The 26948-nt window shown below is 52.2% G+C and overlaps 2 protein-coding genes across 2 annotated transcripts in view; one reads left to right on the plus strand and one right to left on the minus strand.

The window, feature by feature from the left end:
* The window catches only part of MAPT (microtubule associated protein tau), a 129476-nt gene extending 120456 nt beyond the window's left edge, over positions 1-9020 (minus strand). The window contains exon 1 of the mRNA XM_090044209.1: positions 8038-9020. The gene's annotated coding sequence lies outside the window, so the exon portion shown is untranslated. The remainder of the gene's footprint in view (positions 1-8037) is intronic.
* A 145-nt stretch (positions 9021-9165) lies between these two features.
* Positions 9166-24709, plus strand: SLC25A39 (solute carrier family 25 member 39). The gene is made up of 11 exons (XM_090044224.1): positions 9166-9340; positions 13452-13560; positions 14359-14418; positions 18205-18314; positions 18825-18892; positions 19784-19908; positions 20303-20476; positions 21790-21899; positions 22452-22533; positions 22790-22870; positions 23304-24709. The coding sequence occupies exons 2-11, from the start codon at positions 13461-13463 to the stop codon at positions 23420-23422; spliced, it is 1029 nt and encodes a 342-aa protein (XP_089900350.1). The 5' UTR covers positions 9166-9340; positions 13452-13460; the 3' UTR covers positions 23423-24709.
* Positions 24710-26948: the final 2239 nt, after the last annotated feature.

The raw sequence follows: 26948 nt of genomic DNA on the forward strand, positions 1-26948 counted from the left end.
GATTTGTTGAGGTTAGACTGAGGCCTTCACTCTCCAGAATTCAAATATGCCAGAACCACATACTGAACAAGATGCACAACAAAGGACTCCATGCTGCTCATGCTTACCTTGTAACACGTACTTCTCGTGCCACTGAAAGGATCCTCTGGCTGAATACTGCTGCCCCTTTCCCAACAAGTAACAGATTTTCAGACTCTTCCAGGTTGGTTTTCTCTCACAGAAATCTGTTACAGGGACTCAGGTATTTCCTTGGTGTAATTTCTAAGTGAGCACAATTCCACAACAGGTGTTCAGCTTCCCTCTAAAAAATTCTAAACCAAGCAATCACATAACCCAGTCATTCTGAGAACCACGTTTTGTAATGCAGCATCAAAATGCTTCAGTATATACATTTTTATCTTAGAATGGTTTTAGGCACCATCTGCTGCCATTGCTCAGTAATGCAACTCTGAGTATTCACTCCATTTCTTGCCACCGCTTTAAAGATGTGCACGTCTGATGGTTAGCCATCTGCCAACAGCGGTACTCAGAGCCAGATGTGTCCTTTACTTGAGCAAAGGTATACCAATGAAGACACTTTGGAGACTAATGTATCTTACTAGTTGAAAGAGAAGTTGCTCTATATAGTCCGAGAGTTACCACAGCCACAGTGCGCAAGTTGCTAAACCTTGCCACATTGTTATTTTATGTTCTATGTGAAGTATTTTGGGGAAAAACATTGCAAGAGAACAGGTATGAATCAAAGAGAATACCTATATGCCAACATCGTGCACTGAAAGAAAATAACATCTAATTCTAATGGGAATGGAGACTAGACAGTGAAAATAAGAAGATGCCTCTCTGAATAAGTTAGTCTCCAAGGTGCCACCCTGCCCTACTTTTTTCCTGTAACTGAAGCTTAAGGGAGATTGGATGTCCTGGAATCAAAGTGGTTTTGACAGAGGGGTTAGCATCCTTCAAAGAGGGTGTATCTACATGTGCTGTTAGTGCACAGCAATAAACTGAGGAGCTTATTGCTCCATAGCTGATTGTTCCTGGAAAGCTCCTGGGTGCATGGTTTATGCATGCGCCCGGATCGCAGCACATTGAGCTGGGTTAGAGCAGCCCCAGCTGGCAGAGGGCTCCAGGGGGAGGGCTGCTCTGACCCAGCTCAGTGTGCTGCAGAGGGGTTGGCTGGGGCACAAGGGTGCTTCAGCATGGGACTAGCTGGCAGGCAGGCCCTGCACTGAAGAACCCTCCTGCCCCAGACAGCTGGGTTAGTGTCTATATGTGCACTGCTGCACACGAAAAAACTCCATAGTAGGGTAGTAGTTGTAAATATACAAGTAATATTCTTCTGTAGAGTTTCTTAGCTTCATGTAATTAGCATAGATGCTGAGACATTTACTGGGTTTTGGTTTTATCTGTGTTGGTCTAAGGACATAGGCAGGCAAGATTCTTTGAGTAGATGTGGTATCTTTTATTAGACTCAGTTGGTCTAATAAAAGATATCACATCAATTCAAGTGACATTTACTGTACAGTTAAGTAGTCTACTGCTCAGTAAACATCTTGTATAAACGTGCTCAGAGTGACATGGCTTAAACCTGATGCTGGATCTTCTGAATAGCACACCATCTCCAATTTGGGGTGTTTTATTGAAAATTTCCTACTGGCTACAGATTGTGTGTTATGTTGGCATTTGGGGAGCCCTGGAGTGCAAACCTAGTGAATCTCCTGTTCAAAGCTAACTCTATGGGTTTTTTCCATTTATTTCTCTTTCTATCTGACTTCAGAGGGAAACTACCCTGACTAGAGGTGAACTGATACATTGGTCCAATATTGAATTGGCACTGACATAAAGAAAACTGACTATCAGAAATTGGCCTGATGTAGCAGATAATTTGGCCGCAAAATGCCTGTGCATGCGCACAGCTGCAGCACAGCATGTAGGCAGCAATGAGCACAGCCCAGCAGCATGGAGAGCTCCGAGCAGCTGGTAAGTCTGTTGTGGTGGAAGTGGAGGGAAGAGGCTTGGAGAGGCAGATCAACACCCCCACATGGTGAGGGAGGAGGAAGTAGGGTTGGAGCAGGGGCATGTGCTGCCCAGCAGGGGTGGGGAAGGAGCCACAGCTCATTCATGGAGCATGGGGAGGGAAAGGGGCTGGCTCCCACTGCTGCATGCAACCCAGGAGGGCACTGGGGGTGGGGGGCATGATGGGGTGGGCTGCCACTGCAGGGTGGGGCTGGAGCTGTGCGGGGCCCTTCCTGGAGTCTGTGTGTGTTGGGGGCTAGGGGCTGGGCTGCGGCTGGCTGCACTCGTGGGCAGCAGCAGCGCTGGGAGGGGGGGCAATGGGGAGGTGAATTTTGGGGTGGCTGCAGCTCACCCTCCGTAGTCCCGCTTCCAGTGCTGCTGCTGCCCGCTGCAAGTGCAGCCTGGCCCAGCCCCCACCAGGAAGAGCCCAGCGCAGCCCCGGGCCCATAGCTGCAGCCCACTCCGCCCTGCCCCACAGAGATCCAGGGGCACACCCCTCCACCCTGCCCTACCAGGGTGCACGCAGCAGTGTGAGCCACCCCACCTCCCTCCCCGCACCCTCCAGACGAGCCGCAGTGCCTGCCCCAGCCCCACTCCTCCCTCACCGCAAGGGTCTTGATCTGTGTCCACCCCCCCCACCTTCCACCACAACAGACTTACCAGCTGGATGCAGCTGCAGTATTGGAAATCAGATTGGTATTGGCTGATATGCCTCCTTAAAAATTGGCTATAGATATCAGGCCTCAAAATCTCTATTGGTGTATCTCCAACCCTGACAAATGTTTCAGCCCCTTGCCTAATGCAGAGGGCACGCAAACACAGCTGGTTCCCAGCTGTTGGTACCATGCCAAGGAACATAGGGCTCGGCTAAGTCAGATAATGAGATAGGAGGCAGGACCTTTCACCAAAATTGCAGTATGAGCCTAGGTCATATAGACAGTAATTCTCAGCTGATGCCGTCTCACTCCACGTTCCAACAAGTTCACAGTAGAGGCACTAGATTCTTACTCATTTGTAACCTCAACCACAAAGCCAGGGACCAAAACAACTAACTTCTCCACCCTTTTGTAGAGGCCTACCCAAGGCAGGAGAAGGTACTTTGGTTGGGCTCAAGACAGACTCTCAGAGTGAGGGGCATGTAGCTCTTCATTTCCCTGCTCATTTGTGGTGAAGCCTTTTTTCCCCCTCTCGTAGTGGGCCCCACAGAATCCTAACCTTGAGTCTAAGAACCAAGGGATGCGGTTCATGGATATTTCATTTATTATTTATTTATTTTATGTCTCTGTTAGGCTCCCCAAAAGAGCTCAGGGCAGCTTACAATAAAGAGTCTTAAAACAGATAAAATAAAACAATTCTCCAAAGAATACCCAAGCTTAACTCCACCTGCTAAAAGCCTGCCCCAAAAAACTAGAAAAGGTGTTACAGTGTTTTTAAAATGTGTCCAAGCTCAGACTCTGGCAGCCTCAAGGGGAAAGGAGCTTCAGAGCCAAGAAGCAACCACTGAGAACTATTTTGCACACTTTCTGGCCAAGTGAACACAGCGCACTGATTGTACTTGCAAGAGGTCGTTCTCAGTTGGGCTTAAGGATCACAATCCCTTAGATACCTAAGACCCAGGCCATTTAAGGCTTTATAGATCAAGGCTAGCACCTTGAATTGCACCTGGAAAACTACTGGGAGCTCGTGTAGACTCTGGAGCACTGAAGTAGCATGCTCCTGGCAACCCACCCCTAACAGGTGGGCCACTGTATTCTGCACCAGCCACAGCTTCCAGACAGTTCTCAAGGGATGCCACATGGACCACTGCAATGCACTCTACTTCAGGGTTTGGAAAGCCTGAATGGTGGTTGCTAGACCTCAATTTGAAAGAATGGTTTACACCTAGGAGAGATGAAAGACACTCCAAGCTACTGCTGTAACCTGAGAATCCAGGAGCACCCCAACGCTGTGAAACTGAGTGGAAATGGGAGGCTAAACTTTAAAGTTGTGCTCAGCCTAGGGTACCACAAACAAAAACAGCATGAGACCAAGGGATCAATGAATATGTCCACTTCTCACCCCAAGTGAACCCTCCTGACAAACATCAGTGGGGAAACTAGGCCTTGAGGTTTCTGTAATCAAAACACTTCCAGGCCCAGCCAATCATAATACATTAGATCCCAAGTACACACAAGCAATCACTTTCTCTACCCTCCAGCTCAAAAATAGCTTCAATTACTGGAGTTTGCTCACCAAGCTCCACAACTTAATTGATTGCTATGGTAGTCATTAGATTAAGACAGAGCAATGGTCTCAGCAGAACACTTACTCTGATAAATCAGACACTGTGGATTCCTCTCCACTTCCCCGCCACCCCAACAGCATCAGGACAATCAGGGGAACTAACACGTGGTACTTCTCTCATTGTCCTCAGAGGGCAGGGGAGGCTGGAGAGAGAAAGCAATAGGTCTGTGTCTCTCTTGACCAGTGATTCTAAACCAGGGTACTGTGGCAATGTTAACACTGTTAGGCATGCTAACTTGATCAACAAGATAAACCCAGAGATTTCAAATAGGAATCCAGAGTGTCAAGAACACTGTGATCTGCTATGAGATTTCTGAGTTCTTTGCAACAGAAGAATTCCTCTAGCATTTTTCCATAGTCAAAAATGAGCAGTAACCAGGAACTGATGTTTGCCAATGGGTGCCTTGAGTCTCTAACAAGGTTGAGAACTAGTGATCTAGACTAAGCCATTGACAAGAATGAGTCCATTTCTAGGAGCACAGCTCTTGACATAGAGAACTGCCACAGTTTTTGGATTTCCTATATACAGTAGGGAGGGCTGAGCCTTTGCAAAATAGCTCTATCTAAAGAGAGAAGGACTTCAACATACCCATACTTGAATGGAAAGGGCCCAGGACAAATCAGCCTGTGTAGGGGCCCCCTGAACACTGCGTGGGGCCATGATACCCCTGCAAAAAGGAGGGGGGGTCTCTGTGCTTCTTCCATGGCGTGGAGCTGAGCCGCCAGCTCCAGGTGGGCCCTGTGGGAGGGGCCGCGGCCGCTCTGCCCAGCTCTGCAGGGCCCTCCCATAAGTGCAGGGTGCAGGGCAGTCACCCTGATTCGCCATACCCTAGGGACAGCTCTGCTCAGGAGGTTACCTGGACCCTTAACATACAGAGTCAAAAAACAAGACCAAGCACTCATTGCCAATATACTAAGCACCATTTCTCAGAGAGCCAATTTTTACCACTTCGATCAGTAAATCATCCTCCCCTCTTCAAACCCAGAAGGAAACCCAGGTGTCCTGACTTCTACTTCTGTTTTAGTAACTAAGCCAGGGGCGGGCAATTATTTCCGGCAGAAGGCCACTTACTGAGTTTTGGCAAGCCATCAAGGGCCACATGACAGGCAGCCACGGGCAGATAAATATTACTTTTCTAAATTTTTTAGGGGCTGCATGGGCCAGATAGAATGGCCTGGCAGGTCACATCTGGCCCGTGGGCTGCATTTTGCCCACCACTGAACTAAACCATGTTGTATCATTCTCTGAACAGAGGGCGCTGACAGACATGCATCTTCCTGCTGTAACTAATGGCGCTTCACAGATGTTCAGTTAGGTGGGGAATCAAGCTCTACTTTGGAGCCAACCCAGGAGGTGCCTGCCTCTCTGCAGCCTCTCTCCCCTAGTCCTGGCTGCCCCCTTCCCCATCCCAGACTGTCTACAGGATGGGAATGAGGGGAGCTGCAGATTGGGGTTTGCCCAGCCTGTGCTGGGGGGTGGGGGAGGTGGACTGGAGCAGACTGCACCAGGGTGGGGCTGGGCTGCATCAGAAGTTAATGAAGGTGCTCGCTTTGGAGCGCTTTCATCTGAACCTTCATCATATGAGGGTCAATTTGCTGTGCCATCTGTCAAGGCACAGATGTAGAGCTCTTTTAAGGAGCCAAACTCATGACAAAATGTCACTTGTCAGCACCCTCTGATTTTCCTTAAAATCAAAACTGGGATTGGCAAAATTTTCAAGCAGGGAGGCCAGGATGACCCAGCTTGGGTTGAAGACAGGCAGGCATTAGGACTCGGCTGCTGTCGCTGCTTCAGCCTATCGCTCAGCTGCAGCATAGCACAGCAAAAGTCCCCATCCACTGGAGCCCACACCACGCAACAGCAGCTGTAGCATGGGTAGAGCTCCCCCTCTGTCAAAGCCCAGGCAGCTGACTGCAGTGCAGCATAGGTAAAACACCCCCCCAAATCCTGCCAAAACCATGGCTCCATGGGCCACAGGCTGTCAACCCCTGTATTATATACAACAGTAAGGAAACAAATAGACACTCAAATCTTCAAAGCAAAAAAACAGCACATATTGAAAGAGCATCCACAGCACAGTAACTAGCAGAAAGAATAACAGTAAACACCTCTTTCCCCCTGTAATTTCTTTAGCTATCTCATTGTTCCATGCTCCCTTTTTACATTTCCTTATCTTCAGCTACACAAAGACAACAGTGTGTATTTTAAGAACTCCAGCTTCATCCACTTTCCCAGTATGCACTGCCATTTATCTTTAAAAAGCCTTAATAGGCTATCACCTTCTTTTCCTCTGAAGTCTACCATCAAATAGAAGGATGCTTGTCAGAGATAGATTCCTAGTCTCCCTTCTGCTCCCTGAAAGCAGGTGATCCCAGTGTGCTAACTGAGGGCAGGGCCTCTCTACCCTGCAGTGAAAGGTGGGGCTGCAGCCCATTCAGACACACCCAAGTTAGCTTCAAAGGAGCTCAAGTACTGATAGCCACAGGGCCTAAGCAATAGATTCTGTATGCAGTTTCTTCTGCAGGCTTTGCAGCTATTGCTGTGCTCTGTGCTGCTATGGCTAGGATATTATTGGAATGCAAGTTACCTAGTTTAAAGTCAGCAAGGGTATGTCCACCCATGCTGTGGTTAAATCTTGACCTCAGTTTAGATGCATTTTTAATTACCCAGGCCTTTAGTCCCCAAACTCTCCTTTTGCTCTAGCAAGATTACTTCCCCAGCTATAGTGGGAAGAGAGCTAAAAAAAGAGGCTACACTACTCTGCCCCAACCTGCTTTAGCTACAGGAAAAAGAAAATTGCTCTGTCACATCTAGTTCCTCGCAAGCAGGGGTGACAGGTGCTTCCTGAGTCAGGGGCATGGGGTGGGGCACAATTTGGGAGTGGGCCAAAAGCCCCATATCCATTCCAATACTTCTGTGCCATGGCTTAGTGCCACCCCCAACATGCCGCCAGCCCACTCAGCAAAAAAGCTGCCCTGTCCTGAATGATGCCCAGTTGGGGGTCAATCTCGGTGGGGGGAGCATATGCTCCTCCCATGTCCTTCCCTACCAGTCGCCTGTGCTTGCAAGGGCTACTGTTGTTCCATCAGGGAACAAAGCTCACCTTCAAAGCTGAGATCACATGAGAGCTCTCGCAGGATCCTTCACTTGGAACCAGCCAGCAAAATCTCCCGCATGTTGTTTTCAGTATCCGTCAAACCCAGTCTGCACCTTGCTCTACTGATCACGTATTGGCATAACATCCACATTCACTTCTTAATATGCTTTGCGATGCAAACTTGGTTCAGTAATTCCAAACTCCCCGCAATAACTTAAGAAGGAAACAAGACTGCCATTCAGTGGTTACTGGCTGGACTCACACAGTCAGCATGTTCACTCTGAAATGTAGGGACTGACTAGTGAGACTCTGCTTGGTCCTCTTGGGAACCTGTCTGAAGTGCAGCCTCTCAGTTACTATATTTGGAAAATAAGATTTGCCTCGCTTTTGGAGCAGGAATATGAGGCCTGGTCAGTAATAATATAAACTCTGCAGAAGTAGCAAGGGGAGCCAGTAGAAAAGGTGAGGCATCGTGATGTCCCCTCTTACAGCCCCAGCAGCCTACCACCCTACCTTGGAAACATGTCACCCACTTTAGCCTATCTCTGACACACTACCCGACCTACCATGAGCACCCCATCCCCATAGCAACTAAACCCCCAGTTACCACACTTCCCTGGAAACCCAAGCATTAGCAACTCACCTTCCTGTTCCTACAGCTTCTAGTGCTCTTTTCCTCGGCTCCTTACACTGTGGCAATGGTTCTCAACCAGGGAGCTGCAGCATCCTTGGCTGTCGTGAGATTCTTTGAAGGGTGCAGGGGGATGCTGCACAATATTAGCACCGTTAGGTATGCAAACATTTGCATGCAATTCACAAGGTAAACCCCGAGATTTCAAATAGGAATCTATGTGTCAGAACCATTCTGACTTGTGGTCTTTCTGAGTTCTTTGCAATTGCAACAGAATTAGTTTTCTGTAGTCAAGAAAAGAGTGAAAACTACAAGGTGGCATTTTCCACTGGATGCCTTCAGTTTCACAAGAGGTGCCTTGAACCTAAAAAGGTTAAGAACCACAGCACCGCAGCTTCAAGCCCTCTTCTGTGAATGCCACCCTCCAGCACCTCACCATCCCTGGCCTTTTACATATGAAGCCTCTGGCACCCTGTAGCCAAGACTGCTACTGTGTGTGGAATCGGACCCCATGAACCTAACACGCTCATCTGGAGCTCTGTCCTCACCCTATGTTAGAGGATTTGTCTTCTCTGTTTCCTGAGCGGGCCTAGGCCTACCATTACAATGGCACAACAAACAGGTCTGAGTTGGGTGGACAGTGCGCAGGGGAAACCAGATCAGACTTCCTGACAGGCGGAGGCGGCATGCGTAGGGACCTGACAGGCAGATCACAGGGGCTTGGTTTTGCTGCCTCCTCATCGGGTGCCGAGCAAAGGGCTCGCCAGAGGCTGTCTCTGCGCCGGGCACCTACGAAAGAGCTCGCGCAGTGGCTCTTAGCAGACCAGGCGGAGCCCTCTTCCGTGGTCAGGCGAGGCCTGGCGCCCACTACTACCTGCGAGCACCCGTCCTTTCCCTCGGGAGCGGGCCCGCCGCCTTCCCGCGCACTGGGCCTACACAAATCCCGCCCTCTCCCGCAGGCCGTGGTGTGTCTCTGTACGGTGTAGGCGTGCACATCCCTCTGTCTGCTACGCTGAGGCTGCATGCGTGTGACTCCGGCCCGGGCACGCTCGTGTGCAAGCCCCGCCCGGCACGGCGCGGCACACGCAAGCTCCGCCCGAGGGCGTGGCTTAGCCAAGACCCCTCCCTTTCCCGTGCTGGCGGAGCGGAAGCGCTGCGGCCCGGTCTCCCGCATGTCAGCGGCGCGGCTGCAGGGCAGGGGCCGGCGGCGGGGCCGGGCTCCTGGCGCGGCGCATGGGGCTCCTTAAAGGCGCAGGCACCCCGTCCCTCTCGGCGCCTGTCAGCGGGCGGAGGAGCGGCGCGGGGCTGCGCGCAGGTCGGCGGGGGGCCCGGACTCCTGGGATGCGCGGGGCGGGGGGTGGGGGACGAGCCGGCGCGGCCAGGCGGGGTTTGTGTCTGCTCCCGCAGCGCTCAGCGCCTCCCCGCTCCGTGTCTCAGTTTCCCCTGGGGGGCGGGGGCTCGGCCTGCCGCCCAGACGCCGGGAGGCGGCGGCAGCCCCTCGGGCTCGTGCTGTGGCGGGCCAGCCCGGCCCTGGCCCGGGCGCGCTCCCCTCCCGCAGGAGCCGGAGCGACCCCCAGTTTGACCTCGGCCAGGTGCGGCAGGACTACCCCGGTCTGTGCCACTGGCCGAGGAGCGCAAGCTCAACTGCTGTGGCAAAGCCCTGGCGAGCTCCTCCGCGGGCATGTGCTGTCCCCAGTTGCACAACCGCGGGCATCTGCCCCCTCCCTGCTGCCCCAGGACACGGAGGCAAGGCTGGTGGTGGGGCCTTTTCACCCCTCGGTAGTCGGGGAGGACCAGACTGAGCACTAGGCCTTCTGGATCTGCCCGGGCCAGTGAGAAGCACAAATGCATTAACACCGCTTCCCCCCCACCCGCAGCCTCCCTCTTTACTTGGTGTAAATAGACTCTGGTGCCAGGAATCTATTTTAAATTCCAGCCCAAAAGCTTGCTGAAGCCAGTGGGGGCGACACCGGTGTTGTGCCGGGCAGTAACACACAAGTCAGAAAAACCCCACAGCCTATCTCTCGCAACAGATCGCTTGTAAATGGTGCTCCTTCCCCTGGCCCCTGTCCTCTGTTGTGAGCCCTTCTGCATCTAAGTCTCCTGTCGTATTTGGCATGCATCCAACACACTCTGGAAATGGATGACAACTTCTGCAACCTTGGGCTGCTCTGCTTGAATCCGCAGGGGCAGTGCATAGGATGGTGGGTTTGCTTCTTATTTTCCTGGTTGCGGTAGGAAGCTCATCATGGATTGCAGGTGATGGTCTGTGGACCTCTCTCTGACAGCCACTTTATTAATCTTGGGTTTCCTCTTCATTTTCTCTTGGAAGCTGAGAACCTAGCTGGGCTCTTCCTGCTACTGGCTTCCACGCTAACAACCAAGATGCTGCAGTGGGAAGGGAGCTGCCTTTTTTTGCTGATTGGCCTGCTCTCTCTCTACTGAGCTGGCTACTGCAGAGCTCGTGGCAGTGAGGCTTTGGCTGTGTATTAGTACCATCAGCAGAGGTAACATACAGAGATGCATGAGAAGGAGCTACTTCTAGCCTTGTGCCCTCTCCTCCCCCAACTAGGTCTTTAAAAATTGCAGCCATATTGCGCTTAGCAGTACAGAGCTGGTTTTTGCACTGATTGTGCACCAGCATTTACAAGCACATATGTGCCCTCTAGTACCAAACAGCTGGCCTGACTAATACTCACTGGAGGTCTTTTTCTAAATTAGATCTATCATATCCGGCTGTGGGTGAGAGCTGTGGGGAGAGAAACAGGAGGCTGGATATAAGGAAGAGCTGATTTCATAGGATCAGTTGCTGGAGATATTACTCAGGCTATCAGAGAAACCTCCCTCTGTTCAGAAAGTCCTGCGGAAGTCCTGTCTTTGGGCCTGCTACTCTGCTGTCTTACATGTGTGTAGGGTGGGTAAATACGTAGTATTTAGGTAGTTGGGCATTGGGGTTTGCTCTTACTTGCACGAGACATTGTAGTATTTGGAAGGAAGGAAGCCTGTCATGGTCTGTTGGTGTACATAGAAGCAAGGGAGCCATCTCCGGTTGTCTTCCCAGAGGCTGTGAGAAAACTTTAGGGCACCTGTCAGCAATCTTTGAGAATGGTTAGCTGCCTCTTGCAAACTGCCTGCAGCAGTGATCCCCATCCCAGCACCCTAGCCCTCCCTGCTCCTTGTTCCATTTACTCTTGCCGCTGACTTCTGCTAATTTTTATCACCAGTAGTGATGGGGAGTCACGGATTTGGCAGCAGGAGGTGGGAGCAGGGTGACAGAGGACCCCTTAGCACAGAGTAGGAATGCTGGATAATGTGGACAGGGTCCAGCAGCACGCAGCAGAAGAATTTGTGGTGCAGAAGGTGCCACCTCACCACATGCCACTGATCCCTGCCACTGTGAGCTGGATCCAATCTCTTTGCAGGTCTGAGGTTGCAGACCTCTGTTCTAGGGTGGTCAGCCTCTGCCCTGTGGGCCAGCTCTGGCAGGCCCCTTGCATCCAGTCCACGGCACCCCACGGGTCCAAAAATTTGGTGGTAGGGGAGAGCAGTCCTTTCTTGCTGTCAAATTTCTGGTCCCATGGAGAACCTTGTGGGTTGGAAAACATAGCCCTGTGTGCTGGATCAGACATGCAGGACCAGCATAGGGCCTGATCCCAGCATGCGGGGCCTGATCAACCACTGTTCTAAGGCATTGATGCATCTGAGCTGAGCATGTTACTTATGCTGTTTAGTCCTTCAGAGCCCGAGGCATGGACTTTTGCAGTGTTTGCAGCATCTATAATGGAAAAGCAGACACTATGACCTTGCTTTGAGGGAGTCCAGGCTCCTTGGTGGAATAATCTCATTATCCAGGATTTGCACCTTGCTGAATCATTTCCAGTCGCATAGTATGTCCTGGAGGCTCTGCTTTCTGCACAAAGTAACTCCCACCTCTGCCACCAGCCTGTTTGGCTGATGTAACTACAGAGATGCTGGAAGCTGCTGCTGTGCTGTTGCTACCAATAGGATTTCCTTTTTAAGGTTCCCCAGTACATGCGTAGTCTAGGACCTGCAGCAAGCTTGTTGATGCTCCTAGGGTAATAGGGGCTGGGACCCAACTAGGAAGCCCTAGAAACAGCTGAAATTTGTGCTCTGAAATCAGGATTTGAACTACTAGTAAAACCAGAGTGCAGGACTAGGGTATGTTTGGATTTACTCTTGGAGCATGTGAAAGCCGGTTACAAGGAGCTGAATCTACATGTAGCCCTAGGAGAAGCCTGGGAAAAAAACTAGAAATCAAAAGAGGCTAAGTACATATGAGCGCATTTCCCTTTTATAGGAGGGGATCAAAGTTGAGAGTCCAGAAGTACTGGCCAAATCTACTGTGCTGCATTTCCAAGCAAGTGCATGGACATCAGGGGGTCCCAAGAAGTTCAGTGCTGAGCTACAGTGAGGAAAGCATGGTTTAAGCACAAGGCTGCTCCTAGGTTCTGTTCTTGGCCTGATATTAGCTTCCTGTGTGGTCTGGGGCACGTTGCTTCCCCTTTCCTTGTCTTTCTTGGCTGTCCTGTAGAAGCAGTGTGCTACTGACCCCCTCCTATGCGTGGGGGCATTGGGTGGGGCTGGCTAAAGGCTGGAGGGTACTTTGAAATTCCAGAGTGCTCAGTGCTGCAGTTTGGATTAAGGTGAACAAGTGTGAATGGAGTGTGCAGGAAAACTCTGGCCTGGACCTGAGGAGAGCTGCCTATTAGGGCATACCTCAATAATCACCTTCCCGGCCTTTGAGCCTTGCTTCTCTTGATTGCACCTAGCCCTTCTGTCCTGCAGCATGTGCAGCTTTCTCCCTGCATCAGAGGGGGGATTCTTCCCTTCTGGGTCTGGTGCTAGCAGGGGTGTGGGAGAGCACTGCATTTCACCTTACTTTCTGCCTCCCACCTTCCCGTAGCCCTTACTAGATCCCCTCTAGGGCAGCTTCTCACACTGCCTTGCTAAGGTCATTGCTCTGATTAGGCCTGTTTTCAGCAGCTCTGCTGGCAGGGTTTTATCAATGCTGAGCCTAGCTGCCCTGTCTGCTCTCTGGGAGCAGCATAGCCACGAGAGCCCCTCCCCTTCTGCTGTGTGCGGATAACTACTGGCACCTGGGGGTTGGGCACCCAGGCAGGCGCGTGGAGGCATCTGGACAGCAGCAGGAGGACTCTGGGTTTAACATTAGGAAAGCAGCAGTGTTCATATCTCCCAGGCCAGGAAACAAGTGGAGCCTGGTATCTAGCATGCTGTGAACTAGTGCCTGCTTGTTGGGATTCCTGGGGTTGCCACCTGTCCCTGATACGTTTTCTTTCCTTGTGACTTGCCTAATTGATGAACAGACACTATGAACTGAAAGCCTCAAGGATGGAGGTTGGAGAAAGCAGTCCCTATAACAGTGACCTATGTCCTGTTTGTTACAGGCAGGCAGCATGATGGCTGAGAACCCATCAGTGAGCCATGGCGGGGACATCACACCCTTACAGCAGGTGCTGGCGTCTGGGACTGGGGCCCTCCTCACATCTCTCTTTGGTAAGGATTTGACCTGTATGTAGCTGAACAAGATGCAGGGCTGGGTGAGGCAAGGTGCCTGTGGGGTGGCCATGTGCAAGTTTGCAGTGTGGATGCATGCATGAACATGTGTAAGGTGCATCTTGAGGTCAATGTGTGCACCTGCCTGAGAACAATGATTTTTTGGTGTGTGAGTGCAAAGGGTGAGGAAGGAGTATGCCAGGGCTGGTTTGCATGTGCAGGGAGCATGGAAACTTGCAGCTCAGGGATTTTAGGACCGTCTCTCCAGAGACTGCTACTTCAGGTCAGTGACTGCCAGACTCAGCTGTCTGCAGATACAGCCCTAGCTTCTCCCTACCCCCTGGTATGCCCTCCAGCCCTTGTGATCTTTTTCCCCCCAGTACAAATAAATGGCTAGCAGTGAATTTGGTCAGGGACTTCACTTTGGGGACAGCAGAGCAAAAAAATAGATACCATAGGGAGACCTGAGAAACAGTTGGCTGCTGTTCCTAGCTCAGTGGGGAGTGTGGGGCCTTGTGGTTAGAGCAGTAGTGGCTGGTGTGGGACTCCTGGGTTCTTTCCTCGGTTCTGCCATGACTCTCTGTGAACTTGGCCAAGCAGCTTCCCTTCCCTGCTGCTTGGCTTCCCTGGCAGCATGAATCCCTTTTCTAAATTTCTGTATGCAGAGGGAGGCTGGGAGGGAGCCTGCACTAAGAGGTATTTTTCTGGTTCATCTAAGAAGTCCTATGTCCTGCTTGGGCTGTAATATTGTGCTGCATGTCTGAGGTGCACATGACCAGCAGGCTTGTGTTGTTCCAGTGACCCCCCTGGACGTGGTGAAGATCCGACTGCAGGCCCAAAGGACGCCCTTTTCCAAAGGTAACTTGCTACCATAGGTAGCAGTTTCCCATTTCTCTGCAGCTTGAGACAGGTGGGTTGTCTCCGAGCCAGGCCTCCAGCAGCATGGAGCTATGGGATGCCGTTGCTCAGATGTAGGCTGCGTTTCTTCCCTGGTTTGATCAGTGACCCAACCTCCTCAGGTCCCCAGGGCTGTAAGGAAGAGCAGAATTACTAGCAGGGACACCTGTTTGGCTCCTGATGGGCCAGTGTGATTTTGTGCATCTTGGGTTATTCCTGATAGCACTGCTAGACTGGGGCTCTGGCTGCTACATCTGATCCAGGACAATCCAGGAGACCAGTAATGTCTCAGAACCCTTCGTTCTGAGGCTGAAAGAGAATATGATTGAGATGTGAGGTCTGGAGTAGCACCAGCGGACTGCATCCCCATTTTTAACACCTTCTCCTACCTGCTGTGAGCTTAGGAAAGAGGCTTCTCAGAAGCCGCAGTGCTGTCATGGTCCCCCCATGCCAGGTCAATGCAGCTGGCTGGCTGGTATCAGCAGTGCAACTGTCAGCACCCTATGTGTGAAGCTAGAGTGCATCCTCTTGCATGGGATGGTCATCTTCTCTCCCCTTTGGATCTGGGGGTGGGGAAAAAGGTTTGAAGGGCTTCAGTGCCAGTGAACTTGGGTTCTGTGTGGAGCTCTGGGGAAGTGGGCTAGGGTGTCCTGTGCACATGTGCAGTGGGCACAAAGCTCACTGATCGGGGTTAAGACAGTCTCTCCAGTGGCTGCTGCTTCAGCCCAGTGGTTGCCAGACCCCAGCCCTCTGCTGATACAGCCCTGGCCTGTCCCTACCCTATGAAATTGTATCCTAGCCCTCAGGGTCTTTTTCCACAATACAAATAGCTGCCAATGCATTTGGCCCGGACTGCTCTCCCTTTGGCGGCCTGTCGCTAAGTATGTCCCTGTTGTGTGTTTCAGTGTTGTCAGCAGAGGGGGGAGGATTACTGTGGCAGGAAGGGGGCCCCCTGAGACAGAGGAAGGTCTTTGAAATCTCCTTCAGTGACTGCATGTGCTCTGCAGGCCCCTCAGTGGAGGTACCAAGCTGGGCTCGTCTAGGCTCTTCCCTCCCTTTAAAGGCTCGTTGTCCCAGGCAGGAGGGAGCACATCCTTTGCTTTAGCTTGTGTTGGTCTCTGCTGTGCATGGCTGTTCTGTGCTAGTCACTACCCACCTCTGAGCCAACTCTAACCTCTCCAGGATCATTTGTGTGCTCACAGAACATTTAGAGGATGTGTGCTGAAGGGGGAATGCAGGGAGCCTTTCTCTTAGCCTCTGGCCTCGAAGCTCCTGGCTCCATTTTAAATAGGAAGCCGTACTTGGCCTATACCTACATGGACTATGCCCTGGTACTAACCCGATTAGCAAAATCCCTCCTGTAATAATCAGGTCAGGGACTGAGAAATGAGACTCCTGGGTTCTGTTTGTATCTCAGCCACTGGCTCTCCATGCGACTCATGTGTGAGTTGTTTCTTCTCCTTGTGCTCAGTTTCCCCATCTATAAATAGAGGCTGGTTGTCTCTGTTTAGCTTTGGGAAGTACTTTGGGAAGTTCAGGTAGAGGAGGCTAAATGGGTAACAGGTAACCCTTACAGGAATGGGGTACTTTAGCTCTTGGAACCTGTCTGGAGCTGGAGTCGGGTAACTTGTCAACGAAAGCTATGCTGCAGACTGAATGCTTGCAACTGCTTGGCTCAGAGCCTGTGGAACAGGCTCTGCCCTTTGCAGAGAGAACTTCTCCCTGCCACAGAAGGAGAGAGGCCCCACCAGCAATGTTCCTGGCTCTCAGTGCCAGCTTTGTTCTGTAATCTCTGTCTTGTACCTGTCCAAATGTCTTGTCTTAAGGTGATACCTGGCTCTGCTGACAGTAGGCCATGTTCCCCTTGTTCCCAGGCCAGGCACCCAGGGACTGGGTACTATCACTCAGGAGGGGTTCACCGCAGCACACCTAGGCCTGTTTCTAAATTTATCCCTGTTTTGTGTTTCAGTGTTGTCAGTAGAGTCTGGGCCATGGAGTGTTCACCAGTCCAAATATGAGTATCTCTGGGTATTTCCCTTTTGCCCCCATACTGCAGTGTCCTGGGGCTGCTATTGTGGGAAGGCTCTCCCCTCAGGGCTGGAAGCCGTCTGCCACAGCTGCTGTCTCCAGAGCATGGCGGGGGTGGGGGAGAGGCTCTGATCCCTTTGGGACTGGGATCCCAGGTCCCAATCAATAGTGGAGGGCCAGGGGTGGTCTAGTGTCTGGAGCAGGCAACTGGGAGCCACAGGCCTGGCTTCTATTCCCAGTTCTGCCACTGACTTACTGTGTGGCCTTGGGTCAGTTTCTTTACCTCTGCCCCTTTTTCCCACCTGCCTCGTGGGCAAGGGAGAGTCAGTGAAGGAATGGTTCTCACTACCTGGAGTTCTCCTGTCTGGTCATAGCTGTGTTGGGTACTTAAAGTTTTACCTGCCCGATGGTTTCTTTCACTCCATCACCACCCCCTCCTAGCATAGCTACAGTGAGCAGGGACTCTAGCAATAGGAGTAGGCATATCTGCCATCAGCTTGCTTGAAAGGAGCTTCCCCTGCCCAGTAACTCTGGAGATCAGGCCCTTGCCTGCCTCTCCCCAAACATCCCTAGTTGCAGGGGGGTGGTGTCAGAGGAAGGCAGCGAAAGGGTGTGTCAGGGAGTGTAAAATAGTGTAGGGCAGGAGCAGCAGTCCCCTACTATAGAGTTACCAGCATCTTTGATCTCCAGCCCTTGCTGACCTGCTTGTCCCTTAGCCCTCTGCAGGGGTTAAATCGTAGGCAGTTCCACAGCAGGAGCATGTGTGGGCACCTCTGTCTTTGTCCTCTGTGTCTCTTCTGGTTGCCTGAAAGCCTGCTTGGACCCTGGCCAAGCCTGTCCCATTGCCTGAAGCTCCTTTCCCTGTGCGGGGAGGGCAGGGGTGACCTCTGGGATTGGGTGGTGCCAGCTTGGCAATGGGAAAGAGTGTGCTTAGCTAGGGGTTCGCCTGCTCGCCTGCCTGGCAGCTTCCCAGTATGCAGCTCCCACGTCCTATTACAGCCTTCCTGACTGCTGGGCTGGCATGATTTGTCCACGCACATGCATGGAGCTGCTAGACTTGCTGCAAAGTCTATTCTGGGGTCTGTAGACCAGAGGGCTGTTGTATCAATGTGTCTGGGTCTCCAAAAGCCACCAGGCTAGGCAGGGAATTTAGAAGGGGTTCACAGCCTTTCGGGCCTGGAACTGTGGGCTCTAGGTTTTGTGTGGGGGTAGAGGGACAGGAGCTGGGTGAGCCCTACCCTGAGTTTCCCTTAGGCACCAGGGCTGATGTCGACTTGTATAAGCAGGTGGCCTCCTGCCAGCTTCAGCAGTTAGTGCAGGCTGATGGAATGGGACTGCTTCAGGGCAAGCATGCTGTAGAAATGTTGAGGAGTGCGGTGGGGTTGGGTGGTTTCTCAGGGGTCACCATTCCTGTCTCGCTGCATTGCTGCTACAGTGCCTTTACGCCCCGTGCCACAATGGGGCATGTCCCAGCCCAACCCCTCATAAGCTCAGTCCAGGCCTGAACTCACCCTGCCCTGCACTAGCCTGAGTCCCAATTACTGAAAGGAGTAGCAGCCCTTCTGCTGAGTGTCCCACAGAAGGAGAAGGAAGAACCTGCAGGGAGGGGCCATGTGATGGAGAAGGGCAGGTGGGTCTGTGTGGTGTTGGTAAGTTGACTTGTCTCCATCTTACTGCAATTGCCATTTCTCTCTCCTTGCCCCCTTCTTCACCCCACAGGAAAATGCTTCCTTTACTGCAATGGGCTCATGGACCATCTCTACGTGTGTCAGAATGGTAACAGCTGCGTGGCCTGGTACAAGGCCCCCACCCGCTTTACTGGCACCCTGGTACGCCTCTTCTTAGCACTCTCAGGCTGGTGCTGTGGCCCACTTGGGACTGGCTTGACAGCCCAACCATGTGCTGCCATCTGAGTGCCTTGGGGTGGGACATGGTGGCTGCTTGGCAAAGTAGGGGTAGTTGGATATGTTGGGGCAGAGGGCTCTCCTGTCCCTGCAGACATACCCATCCCACTCTGCAGAGCTCAGAGCTCCCTGAGGAGGAGAGCGTTAATTACAGAATTGGGGCCTGAGACTTGAACATCTGATAGGATTTGGGGTTTCGCAGGGGCTCCATTTATACTGGCCTTTGGGATCTGACCACAGCCACTGAGGATGCCTTAGCTCAGAGAAGCTGCTTCATCTTTGATATCTCCTGTTCCCAGAAAGAGCAGAGCTTGGGTGCAATTCAGCCCCAGCCTGGACTCTGGGTTAGGTGTCCTTTGGGCTGTGGGGCTGCCCTAGTACTGGAAAAGCCCCCTCTCCCTACCCCAAACCTTCACGCTCTTCTCTTTGTTTCAGGATGCCTTTGTGAAGATCACACGCTACGAGGGCATCAGGTCGTTATGGAGCGGCCTGCCTCCCACGCTGTGAGTCTGGGCACCTGCATAAGCAATGGGTTTGCCATCATTGCCCACCCCAACCTTTGAGTTCCCGGAGCACGGGAGAATGCAGCCTCCTGGGGGCACTAACACCAGAGCTTACATTCCTGGCCTTGGCTCCCAGGGTGTGAGCACTAGTCTCTGCATGTAGCCTCTGACTGCTGTGGCGTGCAGGAGATGGTCTTCCAGCACCAAACTGTCCAAGCTCCTTAGAGTCAGAAGCTGTTTCCTCTCCTTTTGCTTACTATTCCCTTCTCTGTCTGGTCTGACTCTCAGGTCTTGCAAGCTGTGACAGAAAGTCTATAGTCTTTACACGCACAAGGTTCTCCCTAAAGCTTAGAGGGTCTTTCTCCTCTGCTCAGGGCCAGACCAATTGGCACATTTGGGGTCAGAAAAGAATTTTACCCCGTGGTCAGATGCTTGAGGGGATTTGTTTTCCTCTGTAGTGGTGGGATTGGCTCTGTTCTTTGAATCTCGTCAGTGTTTTTGACAGCCCTTGCAGTGGCGGGATGCTGACAATCCTTGTGCCCTGCTTTACCTGTAGCAGTTTAGGGTGTTCTTGGTTTCTTGGGGCCATGTACCTTATAATTGTGTGATAGGGTTGCTCATGTAATTTTAGAAATAGGTTAGACAAGCACTTGTATGAGATTAGTGTGGATAGGGATGATCCTGTCTCAGGCAGAGGGTTGGAGTAAATAACTTTCTGAGGGCCCTTCCAGGCTGACTTTTCTATGAGAAAGGGAAAGGGGATAGTGTCAGGGTACAACTGGGTTGCTTGAGGGGGAAGGTAACTGTGCCAGAAGCCTTCTGATTTCCTACTGTGGGCATGGAGGGCAACACAAGCTACATGTGATGCTAGCAGCACCCTCTCCTTGGTAGGGTGATGGCAGTACCTGCTACTGTGATCTACTTCACCACCTATGACCAGCTGCGGAATTACCTGCACTCCCGGATGGGCAGCCAGGGGCACCACATTCCTCTGCTGGCTGGCGCTTTCTCCAGGCGTGAGTATTGCTCTGTTCCTTTGCTGTCACCTCCAGGGGTCCCAGTGGCTGGGTGCTCCCTCCAGTAGCAAAATCCTTGCTCGAGTAGAATCTCCACTTCTTACAGCACTCTGTAGGGTAGGCTACAGTGTTCCAAGCCTTCTCAGATTCAATTCCCAACTCTTGCCCTGACTCCCCGTGTGACTCAAGGGCACAATGGCGCACGCAGAGTTGCTGCCAGACCTGTTCTCCCTGTTCTGGTTCTATGGTTCCTTTTCATCTCTGCAGAACGGCAGGTACCTTCCTGCTGTCTGTGTTCAGGGGTGGCCCGTGCACCCTACTCCACAGTGTTACGGCACTGTTGACTTGTCTACAACTGTGCTGGTCTCACCTCTGTCCTCCCTCCCTCACTCAGTGGGCGCTGTGACAGTGATCAGCCCCTTGGAGCTGATCCGGACCAAGATGCAGTCCCGACAGCTGAGTTACCGTGAGCTGCGCATCTGTATCCAGTCAGCAGTTGCCCAGGATGGCTGGCTGTCCCTCTGGAGAGGCTGGGGGCCCACAGTCTTGCGGGACGTTCCTTTCTCAGGTATAGCTGCACTGACAAGGGGGTGTGGGACGTGGGTGCTCCAGGAGCCTCTGGAATTGATATCGTGGGGGAGGGGAGGTTTAATCCATGGACTCCAGTGTCATGGGGCACTGCCATAGGGAAGCAATATCCTCTAGTTAGAGATGGTCCTGCTTTGAGTAGGGGTTTGGACTAGGTGACATCTGAAGTCCTTTCCAACCCTACTTTTCTGATTCTATTCCAAGAGAAAGGGCAGTCTAGTAGTGAGTGCTCAGCTGGGTTTTGGGAGGCTCAGGTTTCAAGTCCCTGCTCTGCCACAGTCTCCCTGTGTGATCTTGAGCATATTATTTGGGTGCTGTGTGTCTCAATTCCTTGCCTGTACAATGGGGATAAATCTGTCCAGGGGCTGTGAGGATAAATCCACTAAAGGCCATGAAGATACTGCAGTGATTTGGGGGTCCTACTGCACATCAGTAAGATTGATGCCTTGTGATGTGGTCATCAGTGCTGAGCCAGGGCTTGTTTGCCTGGTGAAGATACCGAGCATAGGGTGGGCACTGGCAGGAGAAAGACTTTTTGGAGGCACTACCATAGGCGCTACGCATGTATCCCTTGGAAAGGACATGTTATGCCCTTGGTAGGCTGACATCACCCAGGTACAGTAACTTATCTTGGTGCCAGGGAGTACCAAGCTGGGTACTAGTTGAGGGTAGGATGCTCCTGCCAGGCACTAGGACCACTGAGCATTGTCACTCTGCAGAGGGCAGCTCTCATATATTTGTGATTGCTGACTCAGGGCATCAAGCAGCCAGACATTTTAGACCAGGGTGAAAGTGGCAGGTTTTCCCTGGGACAGGAATTTCCCTCCTGCTGTCTGCAGAGAATACAGTGTGCCACGCTGGCACTGTCAGACCATGCTGTAGCAGGTTGCTATTCTTCCCTCTGCATCTTTTTTACCTGCTTTATCTAGGGAGAAGTTGATAGCAGACAGTGGCGTGAATTTTCAGAGCCAGTCCAGTGGCCCAGTCCTCTCGCTTGCTTCCTGATACAAGCTGGCTGCATTTCAGCTCAGTTCCAGCTCTGTTTGTGCCAGGGAAGGCAGCCGTCTCCTATTGGTAACAGTTGAGCTGCTGACTGCTGGTGTCAGCAGAAGCCCAGGATTCCTCAGGCCATGGGACTGGAACTCTCCTCCCTTCTCTAGGCTTGCTTCCAATAAGGGCAGTGGGGGGAATGGCTCCTACTGTATCTGGTCAGGGACTGACAAGTTAGTCTCCTGTCCTAAGAGCCAAGCCTCAGGACCTTCTAACCTTGGCACTGCTCTCTCTCTGTCTCAGCTCTCTACTGGTTTAACTATGAGCTGGTGAAGGAATGGCTCTGCAACCAGTCCCGACTTGACAAAGCCACTTTCATGATCAGCTTCACCGCTGGGGCTGTTTCTGGGACTGTGAGTATGGAATCTTTAGAGCCATCCAGTGGTGCCTGCCTTTGAAGGAACCCTAGGCCCCAGCACAGAGTGGAGGGTGTTTAAAACAAGGAAAGAATCAAATGGGTGTTGTGTTTGGGGTGAGACGTTTCCATCCTGGAAGGATTGGAACAGTGGCAGAAGCAGGTAGTTGCTGTTTGGGTTTTTTTTGTTTTGTTTTGTTTTTTTGTCTGAACTCAAGCAAGCTGGGGCTGTATAGACCAATGTCCATTGGGTGCCTTTGTCTCCTTCCTGTGCAAGACTCAGCGAAGCTCATTCCTGCCTCAAAGAGCAGGGTCTGAGTGAGGCCCAAAGGAAGGGATTCATTGGGTATTATATATCCTAAGAGAGGCTGGGAGGCAAGGCAAGGAGCCTCTGGGGGGATGGGAAGAGCAGGGCTGAGGGACAGGGAGCTGGAGTTCCCAGTCATATGATGAAGGTCAGGTCATGTCTCTGGGGAGTGGCAGACAGGGTAGGCCCTAGGTTCCCCAGCTGTGGCTTGGGTATGATAGGCAGCTTGTCCCCTTCTGGCAGGTGGCTTCGGTGCTGACGCTGCCCTTTGATGTGGTGAAGACCCAGCGGCAGATTGAGCTGGGAGTTGCAGAGAAGCTCAGAGGTGAGGGGCGCGCTGAGGACACCAGCCTTGTGACATCCTGGTGGTCTCCACATGCAGAAGGATTCAGTTCCAAGCAGTGGGGATCCCATCTGCATTGTCCTGTCCTAGGAGGAAGGCTTCTTCCTTAGTGTTCACACTGCCTGGGGTAGAGGGTCACTTTGTGGCTGAGTATGCCCTGGCGGCTGAGTATACCCTGGCTAGAGTGAGCATCACCCTCCCCTTGCCCTTGTAACTCTGTTCTGCCTTGGCTCCACAGTGACTACCTCCAAGTCCTCCTCCACCTTTCTGCTTATGAGGAGGATTCAAGCTGAGTCTGGTATCCGTGGGCTTTTTACAGGTAAGAGTTTGTGCCCTCAGAAGGTGGGCAAGGCGGAAGGCAGTGAGGACTGCAGGGAGATCTGGGACTAGCTGGGATCTCTTGAGCATATATTAACAACATGTTACAGAAGCAGGACACTGGTTGCCATGGTCACCTTGCTTTACCTGTGGCAGGTTGGGGTGTTAGGTCTGCATTGTGTCAGAGTTGATGGTAGTCTTATGTAGAGTTTAGATTATGATTTGGATAGGGATGATCCTGCTTTAGGCAGGGAGTTGGACAGGATGACCTCTGGAGGTCCTTTCCAGCCTTGCTTCTCTATGATTCTTTGAGATGACAAGCATGCTCTGAGGGGGGGTGGCATTCAAAGAGTGCTGGCGGGGGGATGTAAGCTGATCACGGTCCTACAGCTAGAACAGGAAGAGATTAATGTGACTCTTCCTGCCTCCTTCAGGCTTCCTGCCCCGTGTCGTCAAAGTGGCTCCTGCCTGCGCCATAATGATCAGCACGTATGAGTTTGGCAAGACCTTCTTCCAGAAGTTGAATCAGGAGCAGCAGCTCAGCAGCCTGTGAGCACCCAGGCTGAGGCAGCACCTGGGCATAGCCCCCATGGCACAACCTCTCAACAGCCTGCTCTGTGCTGTAGGGGCAGGCACAGCAGTCTGTGCCTCTCTGGGGCAGGAGGGAGGGTATCTTGAGAGCCAGCAGGTGGGAAGGCACAACATAGATGGGGCTGCTGGCTCCTGGGCCTTTCATTTCTTCTTCCTGGCTGTTGCTAGGGGTAGTTCTCTCTCACTGCATAGTGCCTGGTGTGACCTCCCTGCCAGCCAGGACTCCCCATCCCAAGCACTCTGCACTGGGATATGTCAAGTCCAAGTGCCTTTTGGCCTCATTCTGCCCTCATGCTTCGCTTGAGAGGTTTTCCTCTTTGCCTCCCATGGGGGTGGGCTGGAGGCCATGTGCTAGCAGCATAGGGCACTTGATGCTTCCAGGCCCAGAGCTGGCAAGATTGCCATTTGCCTCTGGCATATACCTTTCTTCCCTGCCTGTCCCCTCCCCTTGCCCTCAGCTTCTCCTGGTTGGCCTGTGTGCTGGTTAGGCCACTTGAAGCTGCCTTCACTTGCTGTGATAGCACAAGGCCATCTTGCTCCAGCCAGCTCCACTCGCTGGATGGGGCAGGACAAAGCTGCTCTGGGAGAAGTGGACTCATCAGCTGCTGAAAGCTGCCTCCCTGCCCAGCTGGGGGTGGCCTGACCACACGCGTTTTGGGCAGGGGCTCCTTCCTGGCAGGGCATGGACTCTGCTGCCAAGGTTGCCTGCTTTGCCATGGACCCAAGGGCCTTTTGTGTACAAAGACTTTAAAGCATAGCAGCCAAGAGATGGCTATGCCTGTGACCCACGGGATCTGTATCAAACACTGGGTTTGACCTTCACCTTGGGGTGAAACCCATTTCATGTTCTGTACGCACAGCGCCTTTCCCTATCTTCACTCTACACTTGCTTCTGTTGCTGCCCCCATCCTTCCAGGATGGAAACGTCACATTACACGTGACAGCCCACTCCTGGGCTCCAGGCCAGTCTCCTCTGCATGTAGCACAACAGCTTCTTTCACTCAGGACTTCCTCAACCCTGTCTGCCCCACTGCTGTATAGGGGACTGCTGTAATGGATACTACAGGTGCGGTACACCTAAGAATAATAGACCTCAGCCCACCCTGGAACAGCTCTCTTAGGGCCAGTAGCTGGACTAGTAGCCACTTCCCTTCCCACTGCTCACACCTGGTGTGCAGGGGCACTTGGAGGGTGGGGGAGTTTGCTTTTATTTTCTTAACTAAAATAAATTTTTATTTGGGATTTAGAACAGTTGATCCCTCTTCCCACATATACACTTTGCTCCTTAGGGTGTTCTCAGTGTGACAAGTTCTGCTGGGCTTGGGCACCTAAAGCACTCCAAGGTCTGACATAGCAACTGCTATGACCAATATAGGAGGTCAAACTGATCCCATGTAGTCTCTGCTGTGCTGCTATGTGTAGCCTGGGTATGTACAGGCTTGCTAGTGCAGGACTGTGGCTAATTGGTTAATCCACCACTGATGACCTTGATTCTGTAGGTGCAGGGTGCCATCCCCAATAGGGGGCCTGGCCTTTGTCCATGTCTTGTGCATGAGAGGGGGGGGATGCTACAGCTCCCCAGAGAGCTTCAGGCCTGGTTCTCTTTCACTATACCTCAGAGAACCTCTCTGCAAAGGCTGTAGGGTGGGATGTGGGAATGGTTCTTCCCTTTCACCAGGGCCCCCAGAAAAGTGTAGCATAGAAAACCCAGAAGTGTGTGTGTTTGGTGGGGGGTACAGAGTGTCAGTTGTCATTTTTGTGTCTGAGTTGGTTAAGAATGACCAGCTTGGCACCCAAAACACTCCCTCCCTGCCAACCCTTCCCCCTGGCTCAGCATCTGTCCTGCTGAGTTGTGTACCAGCTAGGGGAGGAGCCCCTCATTTGCTGTTTGGTGCCTTTCTCTACACTGGCAGACAAGGTTCTTTGGGTAAATCTGGCATCTTTTATTAGACCAACTGAAATAGTTGGAAAAATTCTTTGCAAGCTTACAAATACCACTCTCTCAACACAGAGTGTTGTCAGCCCCTAGGGAAGCTAATGGTGCTTGCTGCCTAATTACTGGGAGGGGAAGGGGTCTGTAAACGATTCTGCTTTGTCCTGCTGGGGGTGGGGCTTGTCCTCCACTAAATTAAGTCCCTCCCTTTCCCCAGTGCTGTCAGTGTGGGTACCTGCTTCCCCCAGCTTAGCCAGATTAGAGTGCCAGCAAAGCCATGTCATGCCCAGGCTGCTGGTGGAGTTGGACCCTGGGAAGATGATCCTGAGAGCAGGGGCCAGCAGCCCATTGCTTTTGTTCTCTGATGAAGAGCTCCAACTAGTAAGTAGACTGGTTGTCTCTTGTCCCAGGGTGTCTTGTGTTTTCCTACTGCCATAGGAATGCTTCATTGGTGCTGGGGCAGTCATCAGTCACTCGGTTTCAGAGCGTGACTGCCTAGCAATGTGAGCAGCCCTAGAGTCTCACGGGGCATCTGTTGGCCCCTGCTTCACCCCATTTGACTTCCAGGTTCACCATGGAGAAACCTCGGATACTGCACCAACCTTGAGATTTCAGATGTACTGTACCATCATTTCCCTCCATAGGGGCAGGAGAGCTAGGGTACCTGTAGGACAGCTTCCTCCTAAGAGAGCCTTGTCAGCATCACAGTGTACATGTGGGGGTTCCTGGGCCTCACAGCAGAGGCCGGCCTGTAACCCAGAAGTCACATAAGGCTTGAAAGAGCCCACTGACCATCTGGCCTGAAATACATATCCCCTGGACATCAGACATGATGTGACTGCTGTGTGTTAGTGCATGCCACAGCTGTTCTTGTATCTTGGTTTGAAGTTTAAAGGTAGCACCTGCCCCAGAAGAGGTGGAGCCTTGGAGCTTGGGGTGGCCTAGAGGAGAATCCCAACCCTCCACTGCAGTGGTAGCATGAGGCTTCAGTTCCTTGCCTTTGAGAGCTTGTGAGAATGGTGCATGGGCCTGCAAAAGCATGCTGTTGTTTCAGCTCGGGCTGGGGCCAAGCTAAGAAAGGCGACTGGCCATCACCAGAGCATGGGGTATTCTACAGGCCTGGTCTCAGCAAGGACTGGCTAAGGTCTTACCACGAGAGCTTGACATGATATGATCACTCAGTACTTTGAGAAGCAAGTGTCTGGAGATCATCCAGCGCTAGGCAGAGTGGGCCATGAAGGGCCTGAACTGTAGGTCACAGAAATCCACATCCTTCCATGTTGCCTGAGCGTATGGCTGATTTCAAATGAGACCACCCCCTCCTTCCAGAGCTTGAATTCCCTAGGGCATGCAAACCCAACTGGCTTGTGGGCAGGGTTTGTGTGGGGAGTCCAGCCCTGGGGCAATTAGCCAGGCCCCTGAAAGCAGCAGCAGCACGGGCCCGTCTTGGGATAGGACTGAGAGTAGGAGCAGGAGAGCCAAGGCTCCTCATTGCCCAGTGAGCTCTTGGTACGTGAAGGTGCAAGAGCCCAGACCTAGGAAGTGTGGGATATCC

Source organism: Crocodylus siamensis, chromosome 4, assembly GCF_052110815.1.
Source record: "Crocodylus siamensis isolate JL-2025a chromosome 4, ASM5211081v1, whole genome shotgun sequence".
In the NCBI taxonomy this organism is placed as follows: Eukaryota; Metazoa; Chordata; order Crocodylia; family Crocodylidae; genus Crocodylus; species Crocodylus siamensis.